This window comes from Anguilla anguilla, chromosome 16 (assembly GCF_013347855.1).
Source record: "Anguilla anguilla isolate fAngAng1 chromosome 16, fAngAng1.pri, whole genome shotgun sequence".
NCBI lineage: Eukaryota > Metazoa > Chordata > Actinopteri > Anguilliformes > Anguillidae > Anguilla > Anguilla anguilla.
Window position 1 is genome coordinate 32,742,552 of NC_049216.1, and position 27,734 is coordinate 32,770,285.

Below are 27,734 nucleotides of genomic sequence, written 5' to 3' on the forward strand. Positions count from 1 at the left end.
CTCCTCCTGGCCTCCACTTAGACTTACACTGTGATTATTTTTATTTAAGATTTTTAGTCTAACAGGTGTCTTCACCTTCTTCACCATGTCACATAACTCCACTCACTTAGAGCACCATGGATAGAGAATTCTGCATATGAACCACTGGCTTAAATAGTATTTAAATGAGGGTGCTAATTTAGATTATATGTGTTCGTATGGAGCTGGAACGTCCCGTAGAGAGTGAGGTTAATGAGTAAGCGCTGCTCTGGGGGTCATCAGGAGAACGTTGCACTTTGACAGGCCGCTGTGGGCGTGGCCGGCTGGGCGGAGAGAGACAGGGGTCCCAGAACCGAGAGAGGCCAGCAGAGGTAAGAGAGCAGTGGAGGACAGTAGAGCGGTGTAGGGCAGTAGAACAGCAGAGGACACCAGAGCAGCGTAGGGCAATAGATTCACAGAGGACAGTAGAGCAGCGGAGGGCAATAGAACAGCGGAGGGCAATAGAACAGCAGAGGGCAACAGAACAGCGGAGGGCAGGAGAACAGCGGAGGACAACAGAACAGTGGAGGGCAGGAGAAGAGCGGACAGCAGTAGAACAGCAGAGGGCAATAGAACGGCGGAGATGGAAGCCGGGGGGGAAACGCAGAAAGGCAGAGACGCACACCTACACCTGGATGTGTCCGTGGAGGAGAGCGCCCCCTGGAGAGGAGTCCTGGCTCTGCTGGAGAAACTGCGGCCGCAGTGGAAGCCAGCCGACATCAAACTGAAGGCAAGTGTGTGACGCGCCGGGGGAGACGCGCCGGGCTGCGCAGCGCAGCGCTCTGCTCACAGAGCAAAGTTCTCCCCCGTAGAGTAACGGCATAACTGCATTTCATCCAGGCTCACACACACAGAAGAAGCCTTTCACAGCAGGAGTCAAACCTGAGACTCAAAACCAGCACCCTGCTATCACCACTCTCCTGTGCTAAGAACTACGCTACACAGCCAAACACCACAGAGCTCCACTACAGCTTCAACAACAGGCTCCGAAACACTCAGGCTAACGTGCGCTTCTATTACGTCAACCAGTTGTGCTTCCAGAGAAACCCAGATAACCTCGCCGCACAGGAAAAGGTTAACCTGCAGCTGAGTTCACCACTATGACACCACACCACAGTTAGGAGGTGTGGGCGGTAGGGGGTGGGGGGGTGTTCCCTGGGGGGCAAAGGGGGGGTAGGTGCGACACAGCACAGACCATTCCCAGGCCGTGCAGACCATCAACCAATCTGGCTACATCGAGCATTGGCCAATCACCAGCCACGTGGCAGGCGGCAGCCAATCACGGGCTGTGTACACAGGCGGCTCGGCGGTCGAACCCCGGCATCCCCACATAGCCGCCCCCGTGAGCGCCTCAGCGGCCCAGCTTGTGTTTGTGTTGGAGCGCGCTCAGTGTGTTCCTCACCCCCCTTCGCCGAAAGTCTTGCACGCAGCTCACAGTGCATGCATTGTGAGGTGCAGAGTGTGCTTTATTTCCACAGCTTCTGCTGGGGGTGTGAGCAAAACACCATTCTCATCAACACATAGGGTGGGGGGGGCGGGGGGGAGAAACAAAAAAAAATGGTCTAAATTATTGAATTGGAAGCCTGTTAAAATTCTGGCACGAAATGGCGTATTTGGCAGCAACGCTTGACTCACAGTCCAGCTTCAAGCCACCGAGACAGAGAGTCAGTTTCACGCGCGGCTCAGCTCGTCAATGGGGCAGCAGTGCACTCTGGGAGTTTGAGAGTAGCCGTTTGACAGTGCAAACTCAACGCGCCCCCTTCTTTTCCGTCGTCAGATCCGCGTGGAGAAGCGCGCCAAAAGAGACTCTCTCTCTGTGTAGGGAGCAGAGTCTAAGGCCAACAGTGACTGGGGTGGGGGGGCTGGGGTGTCCCCTGGCAAATTCGCAGCGCTGACTTGGGGTGGGGTGGTGGGGGGATGGGTTAGATTTATTCATGTGGGCAAACAGAGGGCCAATCTCCCAGAGAAATGGGCTTTTGTGTGGCTGGGGTCCCAGCAGAGCCACCAGCACATCTTTCAATCTCAAGTCGGTCTCCAAAAGAGAAAAGGAGGGCCAATTCCCACCCTCCTTCCCAGAGAGCCCTCCCACCCCTCCTGGACCCCCCCTCCCCACCCCACCCCTCGCTCGGCAGCCCCTTGTCCCCTGTTCTCGCACACCCCCGCCCCCCCCCGCCCCATACCCAGGCTGATCCTGGACTGTATTTTCTTTGGCCGGGCCCGTAGCAGTGAGAGTTCAAGAGAAAGGAGCCAGCCCAGTGAAACGGATTAAAAGCTGCATAAAAGCTGAGAGATGTTTTACTGAAGCCGCAGTCGAGTGCGCGCAGAAGGGGGCGCTGTTCTCGGCCTGGTTTTTTTTTTTTTTTTACTGATCCAGTAGCCGCAGAAAGGAAAGGGACAGAGGAGAGATCTCAGCATTATTCCAGTTACCCCAAAAAAAACCCAGCGCCCACTTCCTCCTCACAGTGCCCCCAACAGACCCCCCCCACGGGGGTCCAGCACCCCAATAACCCCACCGCCACTGGGTCACTTCAATAATACCCTGAAAGAAAACAAACAGGTGGTACGCAGGTGAGGGGGGGGGGGGGGCTGATCCAACACAAAAACAGGTTCTGGATGAGAGGAAACACTGCTCTGCAGGTCCTAGCATCCCATACCCACTACTTACATCCCACGCACTGGCTGGGACTCCATTCAGTGATAAATCAACACTGATAGAGTGCATTTCACCCTAAGGGATTACACATCTCATCATCCCCTATTGGCTCAGAGACTGTGGTAGAGTTAAATTAGCCCTTTAAGGTGTTCGGTCACAAATATGTGATTAGAATGTTCTTAACCGAACATTCTATTGCAGATGTAACAACCGCTGCTGGTAATTGAAAGAATTGAGAGTTCTAGAACACCGACTTTGGAAAACATTCCAAAAAAACCTACTTTTCAAGGGATCAATGCAGAACATTTTGCTGTGCAGTGGCATATTGGATGAGTGCATGCTGCCTTTTAACGGCGCAGTGAGCAGCCAACACCGTGTTCACCCTCACTGACGACGTTTACACCTGTGGAGAGAGTGTTCTGCTTAAGTGCAAGACATAGCTACACTTTGCTGCTTGAGAGCTCACCAGGGGTGTGTCTCACTGGTTTTTACACACACCGACGTTACAAACGAGAACGAATAGTAAGGGGTGAAATGACCAGCCACCATTAGTAATGAAGTAAGGACGAACGTGACCAATGGGAAGAGCCGATTTGAGGATCGAGCTCAGGAGCGGCGTCCAGCCTCCAGGAGCAGCCCTCACAGTTCAGGACGTCTCCGAATATATCCCTCTTCCTCTGAGTGTCTCCAGATCCCCCTTTCCACTTAAAGCTCACGGCCGTGCCAGGCTCCAGTGCAAATGGCAGCCTCTCCCAGCTGTCAATCATAACGCATTAACAGAGAGGGGCGTGTGGGCGGGGCCTGTGTCAGGACCAATCACTTTTTCAAAAAAAGTATAAATCACTAAAATTCACACACAATGAATCACACAAAAAAGGTACTGAATACGCATAATCAAGCCGCCAGACACAATGTAAAAAACACAGTGAAACATAAATTAGCACATTTACATTTATTTGGCAGATGCTTTTATCCAAAGAGACGCACAATAAGTGCATACCGAAGGTCATTGGAGCAGCTACAGCGCGGGGGAAAAGTACTTCACAGACTCACGAAACGGCTGATCTCACACCTCGCCTAGAGGAGGAAAGGAGCGTTTCGGGAGTGAAAACCAAACTCGTTCGCTCAGGAGAGAAAAGCGAACTCGTTTCCACAGGCCTGAGCGCTGCCAGAGCACGAAACGCAGCAGGTTTGCGTGAGAAAAAAAACGCAGAACCTGCAGAACCCCAGTGAGGGGCTGTAAGACTGCAGGGACCTGCGAGACACGTGCGCCGATGTCACCGTGCGACCGCACGGTCTACAAATACAGCCACACTGCCCTCAAGCTTTTTTAAAAGCGCAAATAAATCAATTTTAAAAAATACATTTAAAAAAAAAAACGAACCAGAACTTAATACTGTAGACATTTTTTTTTTTTTTTTTTTTTGCGAGTCTGATAGGGTAAGCATTTGCTGTGTCGCTGTGCTGGACTGATCCCGGGTGTAATCGCTCTTATGAATTTTGGGTGATTGATGTGCGACTTAGTTCACCCCCCACCCCACCCCACCCCACCCCACATAAAGCAAGCGGTCTCTGCCAAGGCAGGACCGCATTTGAAATTCATTGGCTGGGGGGTCAATAAGGGGAGGCTCGGCTTCCAAAGTGCTGACCCCTCCGGTTGCTCGGTTACCCGCTCGCCTCCGTCTCCCCCGGCGACGACCCGCGCCGAAGTTCTCGGTCTCTGTTCAGTGCGCCGTTACATGAGCAAAAAGCGCGGCGTCAGCACCGCGCCGCGAGTATCCCATCATGCCTTTCTGCGCTGCCCCACCGTGCATGCGGGCGCTCAGTTAGGACATTAACCAGAAATCACACACACACACACACACACACACACACACAAAAAAACAAAACAAACAAAAAAAACTGCGCTTACAACTCTGCACTCAATGCGGCTACACTGAAAAGATTATCGCCATATTTAGACTGAAAAATTAATGAGCAAAAGAAGTGTGATATGTCAGCAATTACTTGATAAAGTCAAATAACTTTAATTTAAATGCATCTTTTTCAAAGAACAATACATGTGGCACACAAAGGGATGTGTCCCCTGTTGGCTCACAGACTGTGGTAGAGTTGAATTAACCTTTTCAGATGTACGATCACAAACACGTGATTAGAATGTTCTTAACTGAACATTCTAACGCTGATGTAACAATCACTACTGGTGACTGAACGCACTGGAGTTCTAGAACACCGACTTTGAATTTCGGAAGAAAAAAAAAGAAACACCTCAAAAAACCTACTCTTCAAAGGGCTAACAGTGAACATTTTGCTGCGCAGTTGCATATTGTATGAATATGACTGAATTATTTACTATATATTATTTTTCATATAAGAAGCAGGGAGTCTCACACTGATCCTGGAGCAGACATTAAATAATCTCAGCAGTGATGGCAACTTCCAAGAGGAATCTTAAAGACAATTCAGTTCCTTTTTTTAAAACATATTTGACTTCACCGGGAAAACTATCATGAAAAAAAAAACAAAACTTCTGATATTGAGGAAACTATATTGCAGCTTTAAAAGCAGCCTCTCCGGTTTGAAGTTTGCAGAAAAATAACAATTAGTTGGCCTAACTTAAAATGAGGATTTACACAAATGGCACTACAAACATTGTGAAGTCGGGATGCTTCCTTAGCAATTCCTGTCACAGTTAAATTTCCAGGGGGCTGCCTGCAGTTCAGAGAGGACCCCGTTTTACTGCCCGTGTTAACTGCCTGTTCCCCTCTCTGAAGCGCACATAAAAGACAGACGTTTTTTTAACTGCGGTTTTCTCTGTATTTTTGGTCTTTTGGGGGTCACGTGCAGCAAAGGTCGTGATTCATACAAGCCGGCTGTCAAAGAGAATGGCTCTATCTCTCTCTCTCTCTCTCTCTCCCTCATGGTGGCGCCATGGTTTGGTCTTTGGGGTGGCAGTGCAGTATAATCGGTAACGAGCTAGTCTAGGCTAGCCTTATAACCTAAAGGTTGCAGGTTCGATTCCCAGGTAGGACACTGCCGTTGTACCCTTGAGCAAGGTACTTAACCTGCATTGCTTTTGTATATATCCAGGCGCATAAATGGATGCGTTATAAATGCTATGTAAAATAGTTGTGGATATGAGTGCCTGCTAACTGCCTGTAATGTAATGGCTTTGTGAGAAAACACACGAATAATAATTTTGCGTTTTCTTGCGCGACGCCGTGCGTCGGCTAACAGACTTGTGGCCGCAGCGTTCGGCTCACAGGCCAGCCCAAATCTCCAACCTGAACACCTCTCCTCAGCTGATGGGCTTCCTGTAATTCCCCTCAGTGCTGTTCCCTGACCTCCCGCCACCACAATCTCCAATCAGAAGAGACACAAATTAGGGGGGCGGAGCCTGCTTATTGTGACACGCGTGTGTGACATGAGCAGTAGTGCAGCCCACCAGATCTGACCAGTGTCCTACTGTCACTGAACTCAATCCAAGTGAAGTTCAGATTAACAGTTCATTCTCTCTCTCTCACACACACACACACACACACACAAACGCACCACATTCTCACACTATTAAAGTGAGTTCACACACACACACACACTATTAAAGTGAGTTCACACACACACACACACTATTAAAGAGAGTTCACCACACACACACACACACACACACACACAAGACACTCACACACTGTTAGAGTTCACACACACACACACACTCACACACTATAAGAGTGAGTTCACTACACACACACACTCACACACACTATTTGTATGTTTGCTGCACACCGAGACTGTACTAGAGTGTGCTCTCTACACAAATATGTTTTTGCACTGCAAATAAAACATTTTTATTACTTGCCTAATAGCCTAATTTTTGGAGAACTAGCTAGCCTGTGAGGTATTGAGCATTATGTAAATATAATGCGCTTTTTTTTTCTTTCGTATTTTTTACTTAAAAATATTATTCTATTTTATTACGAAATACGGGCATTGACAGTGTGGAGATAACTACACCTTTGTAAGCGTGGTCAGCATATGCCACCGGTTAAACCCGAACACGGCAGCATGCCTTAGTGAGAAACATGTTTTCACAGCCAGAGTCACTCTATAGGGCAGGTCACGTACTTGAACAAACAGAGCACTTGAACATAAAAACACGCCAATGCAGACTTTGCCCAACGGCCTTGCGGTCCAAAACAGATGAAGGGGAGAGAAAAAAAACAAAAAAAAAACATGCTAGTGAAACGTCATCCACTCGCACCACATGACGCCAGTGGTCACATGATGGTCACTTACTGTAGGCCTAAATCGTGGTGTTATAAAAAAAAAAAAAAAAAATTTAAAAACCTTGCCTGAAATTATGAACACAACAAAATGTCTGCTTGTCTTGAAGGTGCAGCAAACTCCGTGACAAAGAGCGGTCAGTTCTGCTTGCAAAATCTCTGCCCAACAATACCGTGTGTGTTTGCTCTCGCAGTACTCAAACCAAATGTTATGAATGCTTAATGGAATGTCAAGACGGCCATATTTACACTGTTACCGCTGAACCAAACTATCAGCACAGGCAGGGAGGGGGGAGGGATGGTTCTAAAACCAATTCAAATACACAGGAAGAATCTGCAGGAACAGTGACACTTCAGTACGCACACTGTATAAGAAAGTTCTCACTACACACACACTGTATTAGAAAGTGTTCACTACACACACTGCATTACAGTGACAAATTAGTCGTTGATCGACTTATTTATGAATTCATCTTTTCTGAAATGATCATTTTTCCAGACAGGTCTCTGAAGCAGGTCTCGTCGAGTCCTCCAAACTGCACAATTACCGCTCTTAACATTTTAGAGAATAATTCAGCTTGGAAGGAGGCCTTTATTTTGTGGTGGGGACCTTCTCCATTAAAACATGATTAAATAATCATAAGCTGGTGAATTTTTACTGTGACATCACAGTGGATGGAAACCGTGACCCACTTAATGCCTTCACATCTGATACCAATAAACCCTTTGATAGTTATTCGAATGCAGAGACTATCTGACAGTCACTTTTGGGTATTAAAATATGCCTCTCCCTTTTTTAATCTCTCTCTCTCGCTCTCACACACACACACACACACACACACACACACCCTGGCTCTCTCTTTCTCTAAGACACACACGCGCACACACACACACGGAATCGGGAAAGCGTAGCTCTGTGGTCTAAGGTAAATGTTTCTGAATGACATCTCACATGCTGTATGGGAGCAGTCGCACACTCTACAGAAACAGTCATCGGGGAGCAGAGAGAGCTGTGTGTGTGGAGAGGTCTGCAGAGACAGCAGCAGAGAGAGCTCTGTGTGGAGAGGTCTGCAGAGACAGCAGCAGAGAGAGCTGTGTGTGTGGAGAGGTCTGCAGAGACAGCAGCAGATGGGGCCCAGCAGGGAGACATGGTAGTGCAGGAGAGAACACTGCATACATGACATGAGCATGTGATCTGACACTGCAGCCAGATCACAAGCACCCGTGTGACGCATACCTGTGTGATGCCCTGAACACACCGGCACTCAGATAAGCCCTACAGATCATCCTATAGGCGGCCCGACAGAACAGCCCACAGAAGGCACTACAGACAGCCTATTGATCAGCCTACAGACAGCCCTACAGATCAGCCTGCCTACAGACAGCTTACAGACAGCCGTACAGATCAGCCTACAGACAACTAACAAGTTCAACTCACAGTGAAGTGAACACAACAACAAAAAAAAACAACAACTCTGATTTCATTTCTAAGTTGAAGATAAGGGTAAAAGTGCTTGTTGAATCTAGACCTGTGTGTGTGTGCGTGTGTGTCCATGCAGCTCAGGTGTAATCCCAGGTGATGTGTGTAGTTCTTCACAGAGGGGATAACCAACCTGCTGATGGGGTGCTCTGTGGACGGGGCCCCGGGGGGCCCGGGGGGCCCGGGGGACACGGTGCTGGTGCGGGTGTACGGGCGGCAGACCGAGCTGTACGTGGACCGGGACAGGGAGCGCCAGACCCTGCAGACGCTGCACGCCCACGGCTGCGGCCCCCAGCTCTACTGCAGCTTCCAGAACGGCATCTGCTACCAGTTTGTGCGGGGAGCGGCGCTGGACGACACGCTCCTGAGACAGCCGGCCATTTACAGGTGTGTGTGTGTGTGAGCACTGTGTGTGTGTGTGTGTGGCTGCTCGTTATTCATAGGCAGATGTGCTGTAGCGCTGTGTGTGTGTGCGTGAGAGAACTGTGTGTGTGTGTGCCTGTTCGTTATTCATAGACAGATGCGCTGTAGCGCTGTGTGTGTGTGTGTGAGTGTGCGTGCGTGTGTGTGTGTGCTTGTGCACTGCGTGTGTGTATATGTGTGCGTATGCTCTGTGTGTGTGTGTGTACACGCATGTATGTAGTGCTTGAGTGTGCGCGTGTCTAAGCTCTCTCTCCCTCACACCCACACGCTTGCACACACATAGACACAAGAGCTAACACACGCACACACACACACACACGCACACAAACACACGCACACACACACACACACACACACAAACGCACAGCATAATGCACTCCCAGAGCAGAAGTGGTCTTTTTGCGAGAGTTAGCCGCTGCCGCTGCCGCCGCCGCTAACACAAAGGCCCCTGGCTGGGATCTCGCACAAAGCTTTTAATCTGTCTGGGTCTTACAGCACGCCGGCGCGGAGAAGAAAAACCCGCCCGGAGCGCCGCGATACGCACCCCCCGCCCCCCCGCGCCAACCCCCCCCCTCAGCCGCCGTGCCTGCTCGTTCGGCTTCCTGTAAACAGGCCCCCTTATTTCAGAAAGCCCCGTTTTACAGGGCCAGATGGCGGGAGATAGCGCTCAGGTGTGCCTGGGTATCGCGGGCCAATCGTTTGTCAAGGTTTTTGCGGTGACAAGCAGGAGCCACCGTACCGTTTATCCCTCCGCTCGTCCCGCGCCCAGCCCAGCCCGTCGTTCCAAAAAGAGCCCACGTTCGACCGGCACAAAATGGCCACTGGCTGAATATTTATAAAGCAACTTTATGTGGCGCGCTGACAACGGTTCATCACGCAGGTTTACACTGGGGGAAAGACAGGGGACGATCCTGGATCATTTCAGGGTGACTGCTGTCCTTGAGTTTTCCCAGAGCAGACCACTGAGAGCTGCTTGGCGACATGTGCGTGATTTCTGCTCCCACTGAACAGCGAAACAAAGCCGAACGCATGAGCCTATGCTGGGGCCAATTCTGAACTACAGATAGTCGGAAGCAGGATGCATAATTTCAACAAAAGGAAAATGAAATTTAATTCAATTAAATTCCAATGTGTTATTTAACATCTGAATAACGTTTACGTTGATGTCGATACTCTTACAAGGAGAAGATTTAAATAAAAAACACTGATAAAATAAAGAATCACGTTATTTTGTTAATACTTAAAGATTTATACTTAATAGGCACAATTGCCTATAATTTAATGATGCTTTCATTTTCCATAAATGAGTAGAATTACTTATAACATCCCTGGATTAAGCTCTACTTCCTCTAATTCCAAATTACAATTCTCCATCCAGGAGTTTAAAAAAAAAATTCAGATACCAATTCCAAAATTCTGAATGGACCCCAGCTGTGAAAGGAGCAGGAGAGCGGAGGGTAGAGATCAACAGTATCGCCCAGCCCAGACTCCTCAGCATGGAGGCAGATCTGTTCCCGTTTTTTTTCCCCCCCATCCTCAGCGTTCCCAAGCCGGTACCAGTCCAGTCCAGCGCGATCAAGGATTATGAAGTAGGCGCCTGACCAAAGGATCATGGGAATGGGGCCGTCTCTCCCCGACGGGCGTCACAGAAGCACTCGGTCCCGCTCCGTCTATTTGCGGCAGAGTCCAGGGTTCGAGGGGCCTGACGGAGAGCAGAAGTCTGCGAAAGCATTCCGTGGCACGGTTCTCAGGACCGCGGCGGACGGGGGGGTGGGGGGGTCTGTAGGGGGGCTCATTTTTCAGGAGGGGGTCACAGCCGAATCTGACCACTGTCCCGTAAGCGGACGTGCGGCCAGGTTCACACGCAATCACTCTTCAGCTCCGCCTGCGGGGCTCCACACAGACAGGGCGGGTCAGGAGCCAGGGGTGCGTCTCCATCAGCTACCCGCCAGCCTGGGCCTTTCTGCTCTGCGGTGTGTGTGTGTGTGTGTGTGTGTGTGTGTGTGTGCGCAGTGTGTGTGAGTGTGTCTGTGCACACTGTGTGTGAGTGTGTGTGTGTGTGTGTGAACGTCTGCGTGTGTGTGTGTGTGTGTGTATGTGCGCACTGTGTGTGAGTGTGTCTGTGTGTTTGTGCACACTGTGTGTGTGTGTGTGAGCATCTGTGTGTGTGAGTGTGTGTTTGTGCGCACTGTGTGAGTGTGTCTGTGTGTTTGTGCACACTGTGTGTGTGTGTGTGAGTGTGTGTGAGTGTGTGTTTGTGCACACTGTGTGTGCGTGTGTGTGTGTGCGTGTGCGTGCGTGAGTGTTTGTGCACACTGTGTGTGTGTGTGTGTGTTTGTGCCTGTGTGTGTGTGTGTATGTGTGTGTGTGCGCGTGCGTGCGTGAGTGTTTGTGTGTTTGTGCACAGTGTGCGCGTGCGTGTGTGTTTGTGCACAGTGTGTGTGTGTGTGAGCAGTGTGTGTGTGTGTGTGTGTGAGCAGTGTGTGTGTGTGTGTGTGTGAGCAGTGTGTGTGTGCGCGTGCGTGCGTGAGTGTGTGTGTGTGTGTGAGTGTGTGTGAGCAGTGTGTGTGTGTGTGTGTGTGAGTGTGTGTGTGAGCAGTGTGTGTGTGTGTGTGTGTGTGAGCAGTGTGGGAGAAAGCCCGGAGCTTTATCTCACACACACTTCTTTCATGAAGGTCGGCGGGGCCCTAAATCAAAGCGGCCTTCAGCTGCTTTACCAAAGCCAGGGACGACCTGCCGTCTGCTGAGTGTACCGCGCGCTACGGGTCCCGCCCAAATACTTTACCCAGAGTGCACTGCCTGCTTTCCGTCACAGCGGAACGCTGCTGAACAGCGAGCCAGTTTAGCTCGCTGTTCAGCAGGAAGAGGCAAAACAGGCTATACTCCGTCTGTAAAATAAAACGTCTCAATACAATAAGTTGTCATTTGAGAAACGGTATTCCCAAACAGGATTTTTATTTTATTTGTTTATCTTTTATTTCCGTAGGCTAATCGCGACTGAAATGGCCAGGCTGCACTCGATCCCGCCCAGAAACGGATCCCCAGCGCAGCCCGTCCTCTGGGAGAAGGTCTCAGAGTACCTCCACCTGGTCCAAACCGCTGAGGGGGAGACGCCAGCTCCACAGGGGTGAGCTGAGCTGGGCTGGGCTGGGAGACCTCGCGTCTAAAACGCACAAACAGGATCAGGGCCTCAGGTGAACGGCTAAAACCCCGCCCCCCTGGGCCTCAGGTGAACGGCTAAACCCCGCCCCCCTGGGGCTCAGGTGAACAGCTAAACCCTGCCCCCTGGGGCTCAGGTGAACAGCTAAAACCCCGCCCCCCTGGGGCTCAGGTGAACAGCTAAAACCCCGCCCCCCTGGGGCTCAGGTGAACAGCTAAAACCCCGCCCCCCTGGGGCTCAGGTGAACAGCTAAAACCCCGCCCCCTGGGGCTCAAGTGAACAGCTAAAACCCCGCCCCCTGGGGCTCAGGTGAACAGCTAAACCCCGCCCCCCTGGGCCTCAGATGAACAGCTAAACCCCGCCCCCCTGGGCCTCAGGTGAACAGCTAAACCCCGCCCCCCTGGGCCTCAGGTGAACGGCTAAACCCCGCCCCCCTGGGGCTCAGGTGAACGGCTAAAACCCCGCCCCCCTGGGGCTCAGGTGAACAGCTAAACCCCGCCCCCCTGGGGCTCAGGTGAACAGCTAAACCCCGCCCCCCGGGGCTCAGGTGAACAGCTAAAACCCCGCCCCCCGGGGCTCAGGTGAATGGCAGAATGTTCCGTTAAGGTCTGAACAGAAAGTTTCGCACTGAACCGTTCGCCACGTTCGGCATCCCTGATTGGTGGGCGCGTGGTGGAAAGGCCCTGGCTAGCTTGGTGGTGGAGTAACGTACTGAAGTAATTAGTCACAGCATTAGTCACTATTGCATTCATTCCAACCACAATGCTAATCATGACAGTGTGACGCCTACAGAGTGCTGAGCTGTCTTTCCTACAGCTCCAGTCATCTGAAACAGGCTTCTTTCACCATCAACTAGAATTAGAAAAATCCCCCAAAACACCGTATCTGCAGCGCTGTGAACCCAGGCGTTCAGTCCATTCCAGCTTTAATATGGTCAGGTACTGTTTCGGCACCTCTCAGGGTTTACCTCAGGTAAACCCCACCGATTGGGCCCAGATGACAGGTAGAAATGCGCCCCCCCCCCCGCCCCCCAACACCCCTGTGCCCCCCAAGGGATTATGGGATAGCAGCTTTCTTGCTCCTGCCAGTCGGAGAGAGAACAGTGGTGATCAGCTGGAGGAAATCGATTGGACAGCTCTAAATTTGCTCTCAACTGATTAAGATAAACTGCTTTTCAGCCAGTTACAAACCCTCCCCCGCCTCCTCCCTTCCCCCCCCCCCCCCCCCCAACCCACGCCCCTCAACCAATCAATTAAAGCAATCAATTAAAGGCATGCCAACGGGGGCCTGCTGTAATTTCAGGCTGAATTAAGCGCAGGGCCGAGATCCCGATGATAAAGCCGTAACAAAAGGCCCGGCGGTGAAAGGCCTTGAGAAAATCTCATCTCAGGGACTTTAAAACGAAAGGCCCCTATTGTGTATAAAAAATACACAACATAAAGTCAAATGATGAAGAGGAAAAAAAAAAAAAAAAAAAGCAGGTCTTCATTTGCTTCCGCTCCTGTTAGCGTAGCCGGCTGTCTGTACTGTGTGCCAGGCTGGGAAATAGAGGAAGCGAGAATCTGGATTCCCCCCCCCCACCCCAACTCCACACACCCCCCACCACCCAACCCCCCCACCCCTTTCTGTTGGTTTTGCCTGCGGTTCAGACACTCATCCTCCACAAATTTCCTTGTTTAGTTTCAGACCAGGCACCCCCCCCCGCCCCCCTCAGCCAGACAGCGCTGAGTCTCTCTGCTGTATAAACGGCGCAGCGTCCAGCGCACGTCACCACGCCTGGGTTCGATTCGTTCGGCACGTACTCTTTTTTTTAAATTTTACGCCAAATCGGCGTTTCCACCGAACACCCTCCTTTTCTCTTTCATGCCTTTACAGTGACTACAGACAGTCACGGGGGCACATTAATTTCTCACACAAAACCTTCTGTGTGGCTTCTTCGCATTCATTTCTCCATAAGTCATAATTTCAGCTTAATTACAGTTGCCGACCTATCTGTGGTAAGAATATATATATTTATTTTTTTTAAAAAGGACGGACGTTTCCAAGCAGACATCGGAGCTGAAAAGCACTCCTCTGACCTTAGGCGGAGAGAGAATACGACGTCTCAACTTCTATTAGTCCTTTACAGGGAGTCTTTTCACTTTTACTGCCAGGTTCTACTTTCGGGCTCCTGTATGAAGCCCTGGCTGAATGTTAAAGGGGGATGGGGGGGGGGGGGCACGTTTGGTCTGAATTAGTCGCCTTTTTGTCGCGGTCTCGTAGTCGCGACTCCCGCTGGGTTTTTCCGAGGAAGGTGGTGGCTGAATACAGGAAGAGGAGCAGAACCACCCCCCCCTTCAACCCCCCCCTCAACTGTCACACTCTTAAAACACACTACAAAGGGTGACTCCCACCCCCCCCCTCCTCCCTCCCTCCCTCCTCCACCTTTTTTGTTTTCCAGGAAACCGAAAGACAGAAGCTGGGGCGATGGGTCCCGGTTTAAGTGTTTTAGATTTGAGTGACCCCTCTTAATTAAGGGGGTCACCACTTTTACACACACACAGCACAGCCGCCGGGGGGGGGGGGGCCGAGCGTCGCCTCTTCCTAAAAACCGTTTCCGTGTTTTGATCTTGCACAGCGGAGGCCTTAGGCCCGGGGGGGGGGGTATTTCCGGGGGGGGCGGGGGGGTAAGGGAGGGTTGTGTCAGTGCGCGTTGTGGACTACTGCTCAGTGCAGTTACAGCACAGTAGAACACAATTAAAATACAGGTAGCCTCACCTGTATCCTGTACATTGATCCTGTATCCTTGCTTACACATAGTCTCAGACTTGTTGAGATTTAAAGGATACTTCCATTTTCTTTCAACCTGGGTCTTATTTTCACAGTGTTCTCCATCATTCCTGTCGGTCCTGACAGTATTTTTACGCAGCTGCTTCAGTGTCGAATGGTTTGGGCTTTTTGACGTTTTTTTTTTTCTCCTCCATGTCAGTAGCTTGTCTCCGGGGCATATCAAGACACAGGTTTAATCTTCATCAGTTCCGACGTGTAAATTGTCCCCCCGTTTAAAAAAAAAAACGTTATTACGCTCACCACAAGCGACCGATAGTGAGAGGCGAGAGCGACGCCGGGCGATTTCGTCGGAGGACGTGTGGCTTCACCCTTAGAGGCCCGAGGAAGATGTGTAGCGGGAAAGCAAGCGGGGGACGTGAGCGGACGTAGCATTACATTACATTACATTAATTTGGCAGACGCTTTTATCCGAAGCGACGTACGTTAAGTGCACAGCGAAGGTCATTAGCTAGCAGCGCTAACACCATCGCGCTAAGCACAGCCAGGGCCTAGAGACGGACAGAGACTTCCAGACGCTACAAGGGACCAGACTTGCTTCCTCTGAAGATTCCCCCTTATCAGTCAAAAGTTCAGCAGTGTTTGCTTTAAGTAAGGGTTCCCTCTGAAATATTAATGCTTGGATGTGGATGGGGGTGGGGGGGTAGTCCAAAAAGCACATCTGCTTTTTTTCATTAACCAACAGACCCATAAATACGAGCTCGTATCTCCGTGGTGCTGGGGGATTTTATTAGCCAATGGGGAACCAGCCTTTACCTCAGAGACCAGGGCCCAGGGAGAGGCGCCGGCCTGCGAGCCAATCCTCAAACCGCGTACGCGATAACACGCCTCACAGCGAGAGCGCTTCAGCCCACAGACAGACCATCACTGCGATGGTACTGCTAAAGTACCTCCCTGTGACAGCAGTCGATGAACAGGGCCGAGCGCTTCCCAATTTATTTTGGCAACCCGTTTCCATGGTGTTTTTGCGACATGAGCGGTGATTGGGTTTGCTGTGCCAACGCTCATTCTGCAGGTGAGGCTGTATGAGTCAGTCTGCAGGTGAGGCTGTATGAGTCAGTCTGCAGGTGAAGCCTGTGTAGAATCAGGCTGCAGGTGAACCTGTGTAGAATTAGGCTGCAGGTGAAGCCTGTGTGAATTAGGCTGCAGGTGAAGCCTGTGTAGAATCAGGCTGCAGGTGAGCCTGTGTGAGTCAGGCTGCAGGTGAGCCTGTGTGAATCAGTCTGCAGGTGAGCCTATGTGAATTAGGCTGCAGGTGAAGCCTGTGTAGAATCAGGCTGCAGGCGAAGCCTGTGTGAATCAGTCTGCAGGTGAACCTGTGTGAATCAGTCTTGCAGGTGAGCCTGTGTGAATCAGTCTTGCAGGTGAGTCTGTGTGAAAGCCACAGAAAGACTAACCAGTTTTCTATATTGACCGCCTTTCCCAGCACCAGCAGGCTTAGAAGTCACACAAAGGGCATCACAGCCTGGCCTCCCCCTTTGAAATTGTTTATTTAAAAGTAAATACTTAATGCAGCACGCGCTTTATAAAATTATTCATCCATCAAACCGATTCATAATAACCATGGCGCCATGTTGTAAAAGCAGATTCAAGGCTGATCAATAGAGACCTTGGGGTTGATTTTTCTGTGCCCAGATGAAGGCCACTGGATGAGTATGGAGTATGGAGTAAATAGGACTCGTCTTCGTGCCGAAACCTCGTTCCTGCTGCAGATTTTCATGTTTCACTCCTCATTAATATGATTAGGGAAACTGCCTTCGGGCGGTGTGAATGTAGAACAGGCCTTTATGAAGCTCGCTGGACAGGGCCCATCAGCACAGCAACACAATGGCATCGGGGTGTGCTTTCCGCAAGTGCCGAGGTTTGGCCCACAAAATAAAAATGAAAAATCTATAATGCTAAACAGACGGTGCAACGGGACACAATAATGAAAACTGTAATTTTTGATCCGCGGCGAACACGAAACCCAATTATTTCTCGAACGTATTGACGCGCCGAGGTGCCGATCTGGAGATATCAAAGGCCAAACACATGCATTCTTTCATGAGCCGGCTCAGGTCCGCGGTTCACGCTGCGCGTCAGCGATGAGACATCGCACACCCCCGCACTGACAGCTTCACAATCAAAACTCACAACAACAGGTTTGAGAAAACAAAAATGTCCTGGATTCAAAGGACCTTTGGCTCCAACGAACAGTATGTTCTCATACAAAGTGCTAAAGCACACCAGAAGTTTTTCCACTGAAAAATAAAAACTAGAAAAAGTGTTTTGCTAGGTATCCTAAACGCAACATGGATCTATATCCTAGCGAGTCCAACAAAACACTTTCCCGGCAGTTAGCTTTGAAAATGTGCGGTACAATGGTAAGGGAAGTGACCTCTTACCGCAGATGTTGCAGGTTCAATTCCAAGCTGAGGCACTGCCATTGTAAGGAAGTAAAGTTTATTTATATAGCGCCTTTCTAGAGCAAAATCACAAGGAAATAGCTAAATAAAAATGGTCTAACATAAACACACATACAGAGACAACTGAAGCAAAAGATGACATGAAGGCCAGTCTTCAGTGGCTTTTTAAAGGTGCCAACAGTGTCCACAGACCGTATGTCCGAAGGGAGGCAGTTCAAGAGTATTGGGGCAATTGTTTCATGAAACCCCTTAAACATCCTTTAAATCTCAACCTTTAGCCAGCACCCCCTGGTCAGACCTGAGAGACCTAGCGGTGCTGTGCGTGTGCGGACGGAGTGATGCTCTAATGTCGGCAGGCTCACTAATTGGACCTTGGAGTAACTGCTGGTGCTAAATAGCTTAAATAAAAAATATACTGCTGTATTAACAGATTAGGATGTAAAAACATCACCTGTGTCCATTGCTCTGGCGAGAGCATCCCCCCCCCCCCCCCCACAAAAAAAAACTGTTATTCTATTCTAAATTGCAGAAAGGCATTGTAAATGCACATGTGAACTGACAATTGGTCTTACAGAACAGAACAGCCATGCATTACAGCTCATATGTCTGGCCTGCGCAATACTACTACGTGACAGCAAAGTTAGATTTGCTTTTCAAACTTTCCTAAAATAGACAGCGCGCTCTCACATTTCAATATTTTAATGGGGTATCATGAAAAAACAAGATTTTGTAATTTAACGGACATACAGAAAGGGAAAAAAAAAATAAAACACGCTCTTCTACATCTGCTTGTAGGGATGCTTGTCAGAACCGCAAAATAAACAGGAATCAGAAAAAGGCCCAGATGTGATATTTTTCCAATATTCTCCACGCGGCACATGCCACAGGCTTCTCTCCTCTCCAAGTTGTCACCTCCGTACATTCTCGTGATTGCCCTCTTCATCGTACGCCACGCGGAGCGAGAACACCGTTACTTAACGACTCGTCTCCGAACTCCCGCCGCACCGAAGACGCGTTTCTCCCCATAGCTACGCCTCCTACCAGATTTTCACCTCCGCGCTCGCGCTGGCAGACAGGCGCAGCAAGTGTTGAAAATGCTTCTTCGACATTTGGCAGAAAATCGCTGGAACGGCCGTTTTGAAAATGTGAAGTCTTGAGCGGCGAAAGCCGGTTTCGCTTGTAAGAGCAGCCCGCCTGACAGAAGAGAACTAATGAAAAAATATTAATCAGTTAACACCTCAGAAAATAAATTTATACATTTCAAATAAAATGTAAATGTAATTAATTAGCAACGGTACCCTTGCAGGCAGGTTTCGTATCCAATGCAATTTGCAAGTAAATTCTACGTACAGTTAAAACAAGTGAACAGACACTTACTGGCTACGAAAATTTGAATGTGAAAAGGATTTTAGGAGTAGATAATTGCCACACACACACACACACACACACACACTACACTATTTGCACGTACATACACGGACACACAGTCTTTTGTTATGGTCACAAAATGTCAAATTTGTTAATAACAGCAAAAAAAACAAAAAATCTCATGAAGCTAAAAACTAATAGCTACTTAATATTCTTAATTTTACACAATTAGTCCACACCTAAATTAAGATCTTATCCCATCTTAAATCTATTCAGTATTTGCCTCTGTGTTTCACATAATAAAAGTTCATTTTTTAAAAACCAGCGTCAAATAACATTTAAGAGACATATTTTTTAATTTTTTAAAAACATTGGAGCAGAAGAACAAGTCTCAACTCCGACAGTGGAGCTGTAGTGCACCATGGCTTCCAGTAGATGGAGGTAGCATATGATACTTCTCTACAATGGAAGTGATGTACATTTTACCAAGAAAGAAACGTGTTTTACACTTACAAACAACTGGCCCCAACACCACAGACTACCCCCTCAATAAACATACACTGCACATTAAATGCTACTGAAATAAGTGAAAATGGGGAAATAGTTACACTGCTGAAAATAATAACGGCACAAATAATCACAGAAGTGAAAATGCAGGTGTGCTACATTTTTTTAAAAGAAAGTATTAAAAAAAAAAAACTCACAGGTATTTATTGCCTGTGAAGTGGCAGCTTGTGCGAGGTCTCTTCTCTTAAAACATGCGTTAGCATGTGTGCCTGTTCATACGCAGTGAAAAGTGACACAGGTAATTAGTCCCCCGTTCGGAGGTCAACTGCCTTTGCCTTTGTTGAGTTAACAAGTGTAAAAAAGAAAAAGAAAAAAGGAAGCTTTGGTGAGATCTGAGGCCATGATAGAGAGAGGTGATGGGGAGTGGGGGTGGGGGTGGGGGTGGGGGGTTGGAGAGGACACAGCTGCAGCATTGGCCTGTGCTAGAGGATGCTCTGTACCACTGAACTTCCCTTTAACAAACAAGTACAAGAAAAATGCCCTTCATTTGCATTTTGAACTTGCAGCCGTATTGGGGGGAGGGGTGGGGTGGTGGGTTATTGGAAAATCATTGTTGCTTTATTGTGGGTTGCAGATCTATGCAGATACAATGTGCGAGAGCGGCAGCGAGGGCAGGAAACGTCTCTAATGAGCCTCGAGCAGCGTGGCGTCATTGTGTGGCATGAAAGGCCGGCTGCGTGCGCAGATTACCCTGCACCGCCACAAGACCTCTCCACGCAAGAGCCACCCAGCGGGGGGGGGGGGGGGGGGGGGGGGGGAGAGGGGGGGGAGAAAGGGAGGGAGGGGGAGAGAGAGAGAGAGAGAGGGAAAGAGAGGGGGGGGGAGAGAGAGAGAGGGAGAGAGAGAGCGAGAGAGAGGGGGGAGACAGAGAGAGAGAGAGGGGGGGGAGAGAGAGCAAGGGGGAGGAGAGAGAGAGTGAGGGGGGAGAGAGAGAGGGAGAAAGAGAGGGAGAGAGGGAGAGAGAGATTGGAAGAGGTCCTGGGTCCTGAGTAGAGGAAATGATGGTCTTCTTGGGCCAGGTGCACCCTCAGAGTGCTGAACTATAAATCCACCACATCTCTCCCACACACACACACACACATGCCCACACACACACAGGCACACACACACACACACACACACACACACACACACGTACGCACACACGCACTCACACGTACACGCACGCATGCACATTCCCACGCACACACACATTTGCTCCCCTCCAATACCATTACTACAGCTCTCTCTCTCTTAACTGTTATTTACACCCTCTACATCCTCAGTTTTTCTGTACAACTGATTCTGACCAAATTGATCATCAATATGAGCATGATAGGCAGGTATGTTTAAAAATACGTAACATAATTGCACACTTTTTAAAAACTATCTGAAAGTATCATAGATGTTTTAAAAGGCTATTTGCATCTGTGTGTATTCTGTGTGTGTGTAAATCTTTCTGAATACAAGCTGTCGTTATCTTGTATCATCCGTTGTTCATTGAAACACACTGTTCTTCTAAATTAAGAGAAATCAACTGTAACTGAAAAAAAGATGGAATAAAACTATTTTAGGCTAATAAGTAATTCACCACAGCGAAAAGGTCGATTTGGAAAGTAGACGATGCATTAATTGGCTTTAGCCTGTAGTGCAGAACAAGTGCATTTAACAACAATTTAATGATCATGTCAAGCTCATCTTTCAGCCTATTCTAGTACACCGAATTTTGAGCATGTAAAAACGACCTATTTATAACAAAAATAAAATAACCTAAGGGCTATGGTAGACAACCACCAGCTTATTAAGGCTTATGTCCTTTCATTCGCAGCAATACTACGTGAAATGGAAAGCGGGCAGAGGCTGATTATAAGTTGAATATCTTGTACATTTCACAGCATCTTTAGATTAGCATGGCTCTTGCAGTGGGCTTCAGAGTGCAGCTTTGATCTGGTAGGCCTAGTTGCTTTGTGCCTACTGAGTGAACATGAGCTAGTAGGAGGGTGCTATGGAGTGATAAGCGACTGTGCTTTTGACAGAAAATAAGTGAAATGCTTTATTTGATATTGTAAAATCCATGACAACCTCATCAGCCCTAGCCTTGCTGGCCAGAACAGGCGGCATGGTGTGAAATTCCTCGGGCCTAACCCAAAAAAACGCAAACTTTTGCTCTACGCTTTACTCTTTGGCAACGCCCTTCAATCATTAGATTTGTACTCATCTGAAAGTCGAGTGCTCACCTGAAGAGAAGCCTCCATGTTCCGTTCCAAGGCGGAGGACTGAGGGAACTGACGGGAAGCTTCCTCAACCAGCAACTGTCCTCCATCTTGGAATGGAAGTTTCTCTTCAGGCGTTGTCTGTGGAGCGGCGTGTGTGGGGCAGATCACAGAGCAGCAGTTCTGTGGGGGCAGATAGAGGCAGATTGTGGTGGGGGTGGGGTAGGGGGGGGCAGGGCGGGGGAGTGGGGGTGCAGGGGGCTGATGGGAAGGGAAGATTTCTGCACTCCGGAGTGCGGCGGCCTGGCGCTTTTGTTCGCCCCGGGCTTTCTAAAAAAATAAAATAAAAAAAAAGGCGTCCGCCGGTTTGATAAGGCCCCCGGAAACGCTTAGCGACACGCTGCCGGGGAACCGACCCGGCGAGAGAGAGAGAGAGAGAGAGAGAGAGAGAGAATACGCTTCCTATCGAGCCGCCGCCACCGCCACCGCCGCCGCCCGTCTCCCCAGAGCCGCCCCGAGCCCCGGTGTGGGAACGCCATGAATTCGGCACTCTGGGGCCCCGAGATAGCATTCACCGGCCCGGCCGGCCACACGGCCGCCATTCAGCCGCTGGAACCGGCCCCCCCACCCCCCCCCTCCACCCCCACCCACCCCCGCTCACACCGCCATTGTACACAACCCTCGGACAATGTACACTACATTTGGTTTAGAGACAAAAGAGAACACCACGGCAAGATTCGATAGTGAAGGGGTTTGGCAGGAAGGCTGGTGGCAGTCTTTGTGTGTGTGTGTGTGTGTGTGTGTTTTCATTTAAGATAGAATGTGTATATCTCTTTGTGTGAGCTTTTGTGTATTTCAAGGAGTGCATGTGCCTTTGTGTGTGTGTGTATGTGTGTGTGTGTGGTTTGTCTGTGTTTTCATTTCAGGCAGAATGTGTATATCTCTTTGTGAGTATGTGCTTTCACATATTTCACTGAGTGTATGCCCTTCTTGTGTGTGCACTGTGTGAGTGAGAGAGAGAGACATAAAGTGAGAGGGAAAAAAAAGAGAGTCCGTATTCACTGATTATTATGGTCATCTAATTAAAAGCCATTTTACGAGCATGGTACAAATGAAATACTCTGTTTTTCGGCTGGTTAGATTTAAGGCCACAAATGAGCTCATTTCCTCCAGCTGTTCCAGTATACAGCAGCATCTCAGGCACATCCCCTCTCACCACCAGCGCCCTGCCCCTCCTCAGACAGACACACACACACAGACACACACAGACATAAACTCCTGGAGTGTGTTTAAGTTTCATCTCGTCTCCGTAACCCTCCAACGCCATCTCACACGCAAGAAACCCAGGCACTGTGCACGCTGTCGCAGCCATACCTCGATATTTAAGCAGTAAAAACATTTAACCTGCGACCTTTCGGTTACAAGACCGACTCCTTAGCCATCATACTACACTGTCACCCAGGGCAAGGCGTGGAGAAAGGCGTGTTAGTTATCACGTGCTGCATTTCCAGCGAAAACCCCCCGGGCCTCCGGGGGGGGGGCGCAGAAAGCTCAAATAATTAACCGCTGTACAACACAATTATGAGAGAAATCCTTCTGATAAATTTTTCAATGAAAGCAGATTATTAATTCAACATTCTGCCCCACTTTCCGGGCTAAAATCGCAAGGAATCAATCGGTGTTACATATTTCATGCCCCGAACAGGTTTTCTGTAACATCAATAAGACAAAGGACAACAGACCACATACATACAGCAATGTTGGTATGCCAATCCGTTATCCTTACTGCATATATACATTACATTTATATATATATATATATATATATATATATATATTTAAAAATAATCAAATTATGAATGTATAATTACTGTGCTACATATGCACACAATACGTTTTTATGAACATATTACATGAGACTAAAGGTTTGATGTTTATTTTAATAAAAGAGATTTTATACTCACTGTAATGGCATCATCCACAATTTAAACGATTAATTTAAACGTGAGTGAATACATCACCAATCACCCCTATTCAATCAGCTGCGGCCATGGAATGAATAAAACAAAACGCAACTCCCGATCTCGGACATCTCTCTTTATCACGGACTATTATAATGGTCCGTAAAAAAAAATTTTCACTTGGGGATTTTCTCCCCCTCATGTTTTAACAACCCAAATTTAGCTAGAAGAGGTACAAAGGGAGGGGGGGGGGGCACATTTCCACCGAGAGTGTGGCTTCAAAACAGGCCCTGTGACAGACAGGTCCCTGTAGCCCCCCGTTCCCCGTGCACCCCAATAACAGCAGCTCTGTTAAGACCCACAGCAACCCGGGGAGACTGAGCATTTACCTTTCACGAACCGGGCGGCTTATCAATGTGTGACTGAGATTAGGTAAACGAATGTGTGAACAAAATTAATGTGCATTTGGTTCTAGCTCAGAACAATGCTTCTGTTGTAGGTGGGCCAGGTAATAGGCGTTCTATTACTCCATGTGCAGATTTTTCTTAAATTTAAATGTGAGCACATATTCAGATTTATTTTCCTGGTTAATAATGTGCGCACGCACGCACGCACGCACATTACATTACATTACAGGCATTTAGCAGACGCTCTTATCCAGAGCGACTTACACAACTTTTTTACTTAGCATTTTACATTGTATCCATTTATACAGCTGGATATATACTGAAGCAATGCAGGTTAAGTACCTTGCTCAAGGGTACAACGGCAGTGTCCTTACCCGGGAATCAAACCTGCGACCTTTCGGTTACAAGCGCAGTTCCTTACCCACTGTGCCACACTCCGTCCCACACACACACACACGCACACACGCATGCACACACGCACACACTCAGCTGGGAGGGGAACTGTCCTCTAAAGACCTGCTCAAATGTGCCTCAAATTTAAGGAAAATAAAAACATTTTAAATAACTTCAGGGTTTTTATTTTATAGTTCCACAGGTCAAGAGCCTTCATTTTCTTATTTTAAAAAAGGTATTTTCAATGCATTCAGCAGCAGATTTTTCCCAATTTATTAGCATAAAAGTAAAGCCCTCAAAACATGTTTTATGCTTCGAGAAAGAAAAATCTAAGGGCCCAGAAACACTTGAAAAGAGAAGAGAGGCGAAAATAAGCAGCAACCGTTCAGCCTCTTCAGCTCTCGTTCTGCACCTTCAGCTCTCGTTCTGTCCATCCTCTCCTCTCCTCTCCTCTCTCCTCTCCCCGCAAAAACACAATTAGCAGCGGGACCCACCGCTATGACTGACCGTGGTCCAGGCTCAAAAAAAAACAAAAAACATATGAAAATCAATCTCCTGTCTGCATAAAAAAAATGGGGTGGGGGGGGGGGGGGCTGGGGGAGGGGGGGAGGGGGGTGGTGAAAGAATGAAATGACGTGAGCAGACACTCCATCAAAATGAGTTAGTGTATTAGCGAGGAGCATCCGACGCCCCGTAAACAGGAAACTGCCCCCCTCTCAACACTCACTCCTAAATTATGTGCGCCGGGTGTGTATAAACGCATCCCCTCACTGTTTGTTCCAAAACATAAACAGGTACAACGGTGTTTAAATCACCCGTCCCGTGGTTTCTGTTCCGTTTAAAAAGGGATGCGTTACAAAAAAAAAAAATTTTTTAATCATTTTAATAGGAATAGGAGACAAACACAATGCGCGCACGCACACGCGCACACGCGCACACACGCACACACGCACACACGCACACACGCACACACGCACACACGCACACACGCACACACGCACACACGCACACACGCACACACACACACACACACACACACACACACGATCCCGGATGCTTTAGCATGGCTTCCCAGGAAGTATCCAGCCCTCCCAATCGGGAATCTCACGATGAAAGCAGTCAGCTGTTTCAGGACGCACGCTCCATAACCAGACATTTATGCAGCATTTTTTTAACGTGAGATTTTTGGCCTCCTAACATCTAACATTGTGTTTCCCTGTAACTCTCTACCAGTGAGCCTATGAGGACTGCAATTACTTTGACTAAACTTTACCTTTGAAGACAGATTAACCAGACTGAAATACACCTGATCGCAAAGGCTCTCTCCAGCGAGACCTGCACTAAAATAGGGGCTAATTAATTAAAGCAGGGGAAATAGCTGGGATCACATGACATTTCAGAGGAACAAAACGGGGGGGGGGGGGGGGGGGATTCAATTGGTTTCATATTTCATTTTTCTAAAATGTGGAAACGTATTTTTGGTATTTTATTTATGGAAGAGATAGACAGAAATATGTGTTTTTTTTGTAGAACAGCCACGTTTATGTAAATATTTAATTGCAAGAACCAATAACGATGACAAGGACAAAGACATAATAGGGAGCGTCATGTCTGAATCAGAGCTGCTCTCGGTTTTCCACTTCAGTCACACAGTATTTTCATAACATTTAGAAAGCTGGAAAAAAATGTAAGTAGGTCAATGCAAACTTTATACTTTTTGGCTCATCTTGAATCGCGCGAGACTGTTATAGATTGTGACTGCAATCAGACTTTTCAAAACATCTCGTCTCAATTCATACAGCCGTGAATGCTGTTATTTTAAACTCGGAACTAGACCGCAAACGAGCGCTCAAATAGATGAAACCTGATTTTTGTAAGACCAATAAAACCAATTTTGGCTCCCCAAATTCCACAGAGAACAGTACCCGGCAGCCATGGCGGGTACATCGTGTATCTCACCCCGAGGAGATCGCGATTCATTCGCTTCATAAACAAGACCAGGTCAAAACCTAGCATGTGGCTGGACCGGCCGACCAATGGCGCGACTTCACTCACTCGGTCACTCAAGTCACAGACATTCGTGTTTGTAGGGCTGGCCCCGCTGTTGCGGTCCAGCCGAAAAAACTACAAGTACACTGAGCCTTTGTTCTGTGAACTCTAACCCTGAACCAGCAGTGGAGGATGGGGTCCTCTGATGAGGTTCCTGTCGTTTTTTCCCCCCATTTCTGTCCCAGGCTCACCTTTGAGAGGGTTTTAGACACAGTTCTGCAGTAAAACACACTGTCACTCCCTATAGGGATGAACTTTTTTGGTGAAATTCACAACACAAACAAATTTGATTTGATTGTCCAGACGCAAAACTGAATAATTTAACTATGTCCATGACTTTGTCCCTGACAGTTCTTTTAATGCATAATGATCATGCTTCGAATCATGCTTTTCAGATGCGTTCAATAAACCACCCCAAACATCAAGCAATTAAACAGAACACATGCCATTAATGGGCAAAACTATTATTGTAACGAAGCATGTTTAAAATATCGTTGAAGGACTGACTGTGAAATTCTGTCCAGTGCTGTCCTAATTACTTTTTCATCCAGTTCTGTAATCAGGTCGACAAAACTTTCCGTAGAACGACTCGTGAAAACCGAACCTGAGGCACGTCCAAGCAAATCAAACTTCGGCGTCTGTTTGCAGAACGTGCGCGTTAGAGAAACCTCTGTGTGCGTGTGTACGTGTATTACATTACATTACATTACAGGCATTTAGCAGACGCTCTTATCCAGAGCAACTTACACAACTTTTTACATAGCATTTTACATTGTATCCATTTATACAGCTGCATATATACTGAAGCAATTTCGGTTAAGTACCTTGCTCAAGGGTACAACGGCAGTGTCCTACCCGGGAATCGAACCTGCGACCTTTTGGTTACAAGCCCAGTTCCTTACCCACTGTGCTACACTCCGTCCGTGTACTACTGAAGCTACACTCCGTCGTGTACTACTGAAGAAGTCAGAAGTCTCACTTCCGCACCGATGAAGGAGACTGCACTGTGGTTCTACCGTGGTCTCGCCCGCGTGTGTTCGTACACGCTAATTTATTTCGTCGTTAACGAGTTAGCGTTCGTCTGAAGCCTACCGCAGGGCCTTTCCTCGGTTTTTTCGATTTGTTTCACGTCGGCCGCGTTTAGGTGACGCTGCCGACGTGAAGCGGTTTGCACGAACGCGGAGCCCTGTCGATGCCACCCACAGCGACAGCGCAGAGCACCGGCTAAATTAGCATTACGATTTTAACCGGTACACGCCTGCTCCTCCTAATTAATCTGACAGTTCACGGGGGGGGGGGGGGGGTTTGGCAGCGATACGGAGGAGGAGTTTGCATCAAAGACACCGTCGCGCCGTGATTCCCCTGAAAGAAAACGCATTTTAAATGTACTGATAGTGAATTTCGGAATTTAGCGAACGCACCGCATGGCTGTTTTGGGGTCATTCTACACACTGCGCACCGTGGCCTGTGAAGGCGGCCATTTTAAAACGGAGGAAGAGGAGGGACGCTGGAGCTGCAACTGTTAAACCCCACGTCCTCCGGTTAAGAAATC

The 27,734-nt window shown here is 48.5% G+C and overlaps 1 protein-coding gene and 1 long non-coding RNA gene across 3 annotated transcripts in view; one reads left to right on the top strand and one right to left on the bottom strand.

Moving 5' to 3' along the window:
• The window catches only part of LOC118214870, an 82,678-nt gene that overhangs the window by 20,105 nt on the left and 34,839 nt on the right, over nucleotides 1-27,734 (bottom strand). Inside the window, exon 3 of one of the 2 annotated variants that reach the window (XR_004762701.1) lies at nucleotides 24,569-24,651. The exons of the other annotated variant lie outside the window; for it this stretch is intronic. This is a non-coding gene — a long non-coding RNA (uncharacterized LOC118214870). Of the gene's footprint in view, nucleotides 1-24,568; nucleotides 24,652-27,734 lie in introns of those variants that run through there. 2 annotated transcript variants of the gene reach the window in all.
• The window catches only part of zgc:113516 (uncharacterized protein LOC541449 homolog), a 51,186-nt gene continuing 23,766 nt past the window's right edge, over nucleotides 315-27,734 (top strand). The window contains exons 1-3 of the mRNA XM_035395143.1: nucleotides 315-748; nucleotides 8,541-8,818; nucleotides 11,841-11,981. Coding sequence (XP_035251034.1) covers nucleotides 602-748; nucleotides 8,541-8,818; nucleotides 11,841-11,981 — 566 coding nt within the window. The 5' untranslated portion in view covers nucleotides 315-601. The remainder of the gene's footprint in view (nucleotides 749-8,540; nucleotides 8,819-11,840; nucleotides 11,982-27,734) is intronic.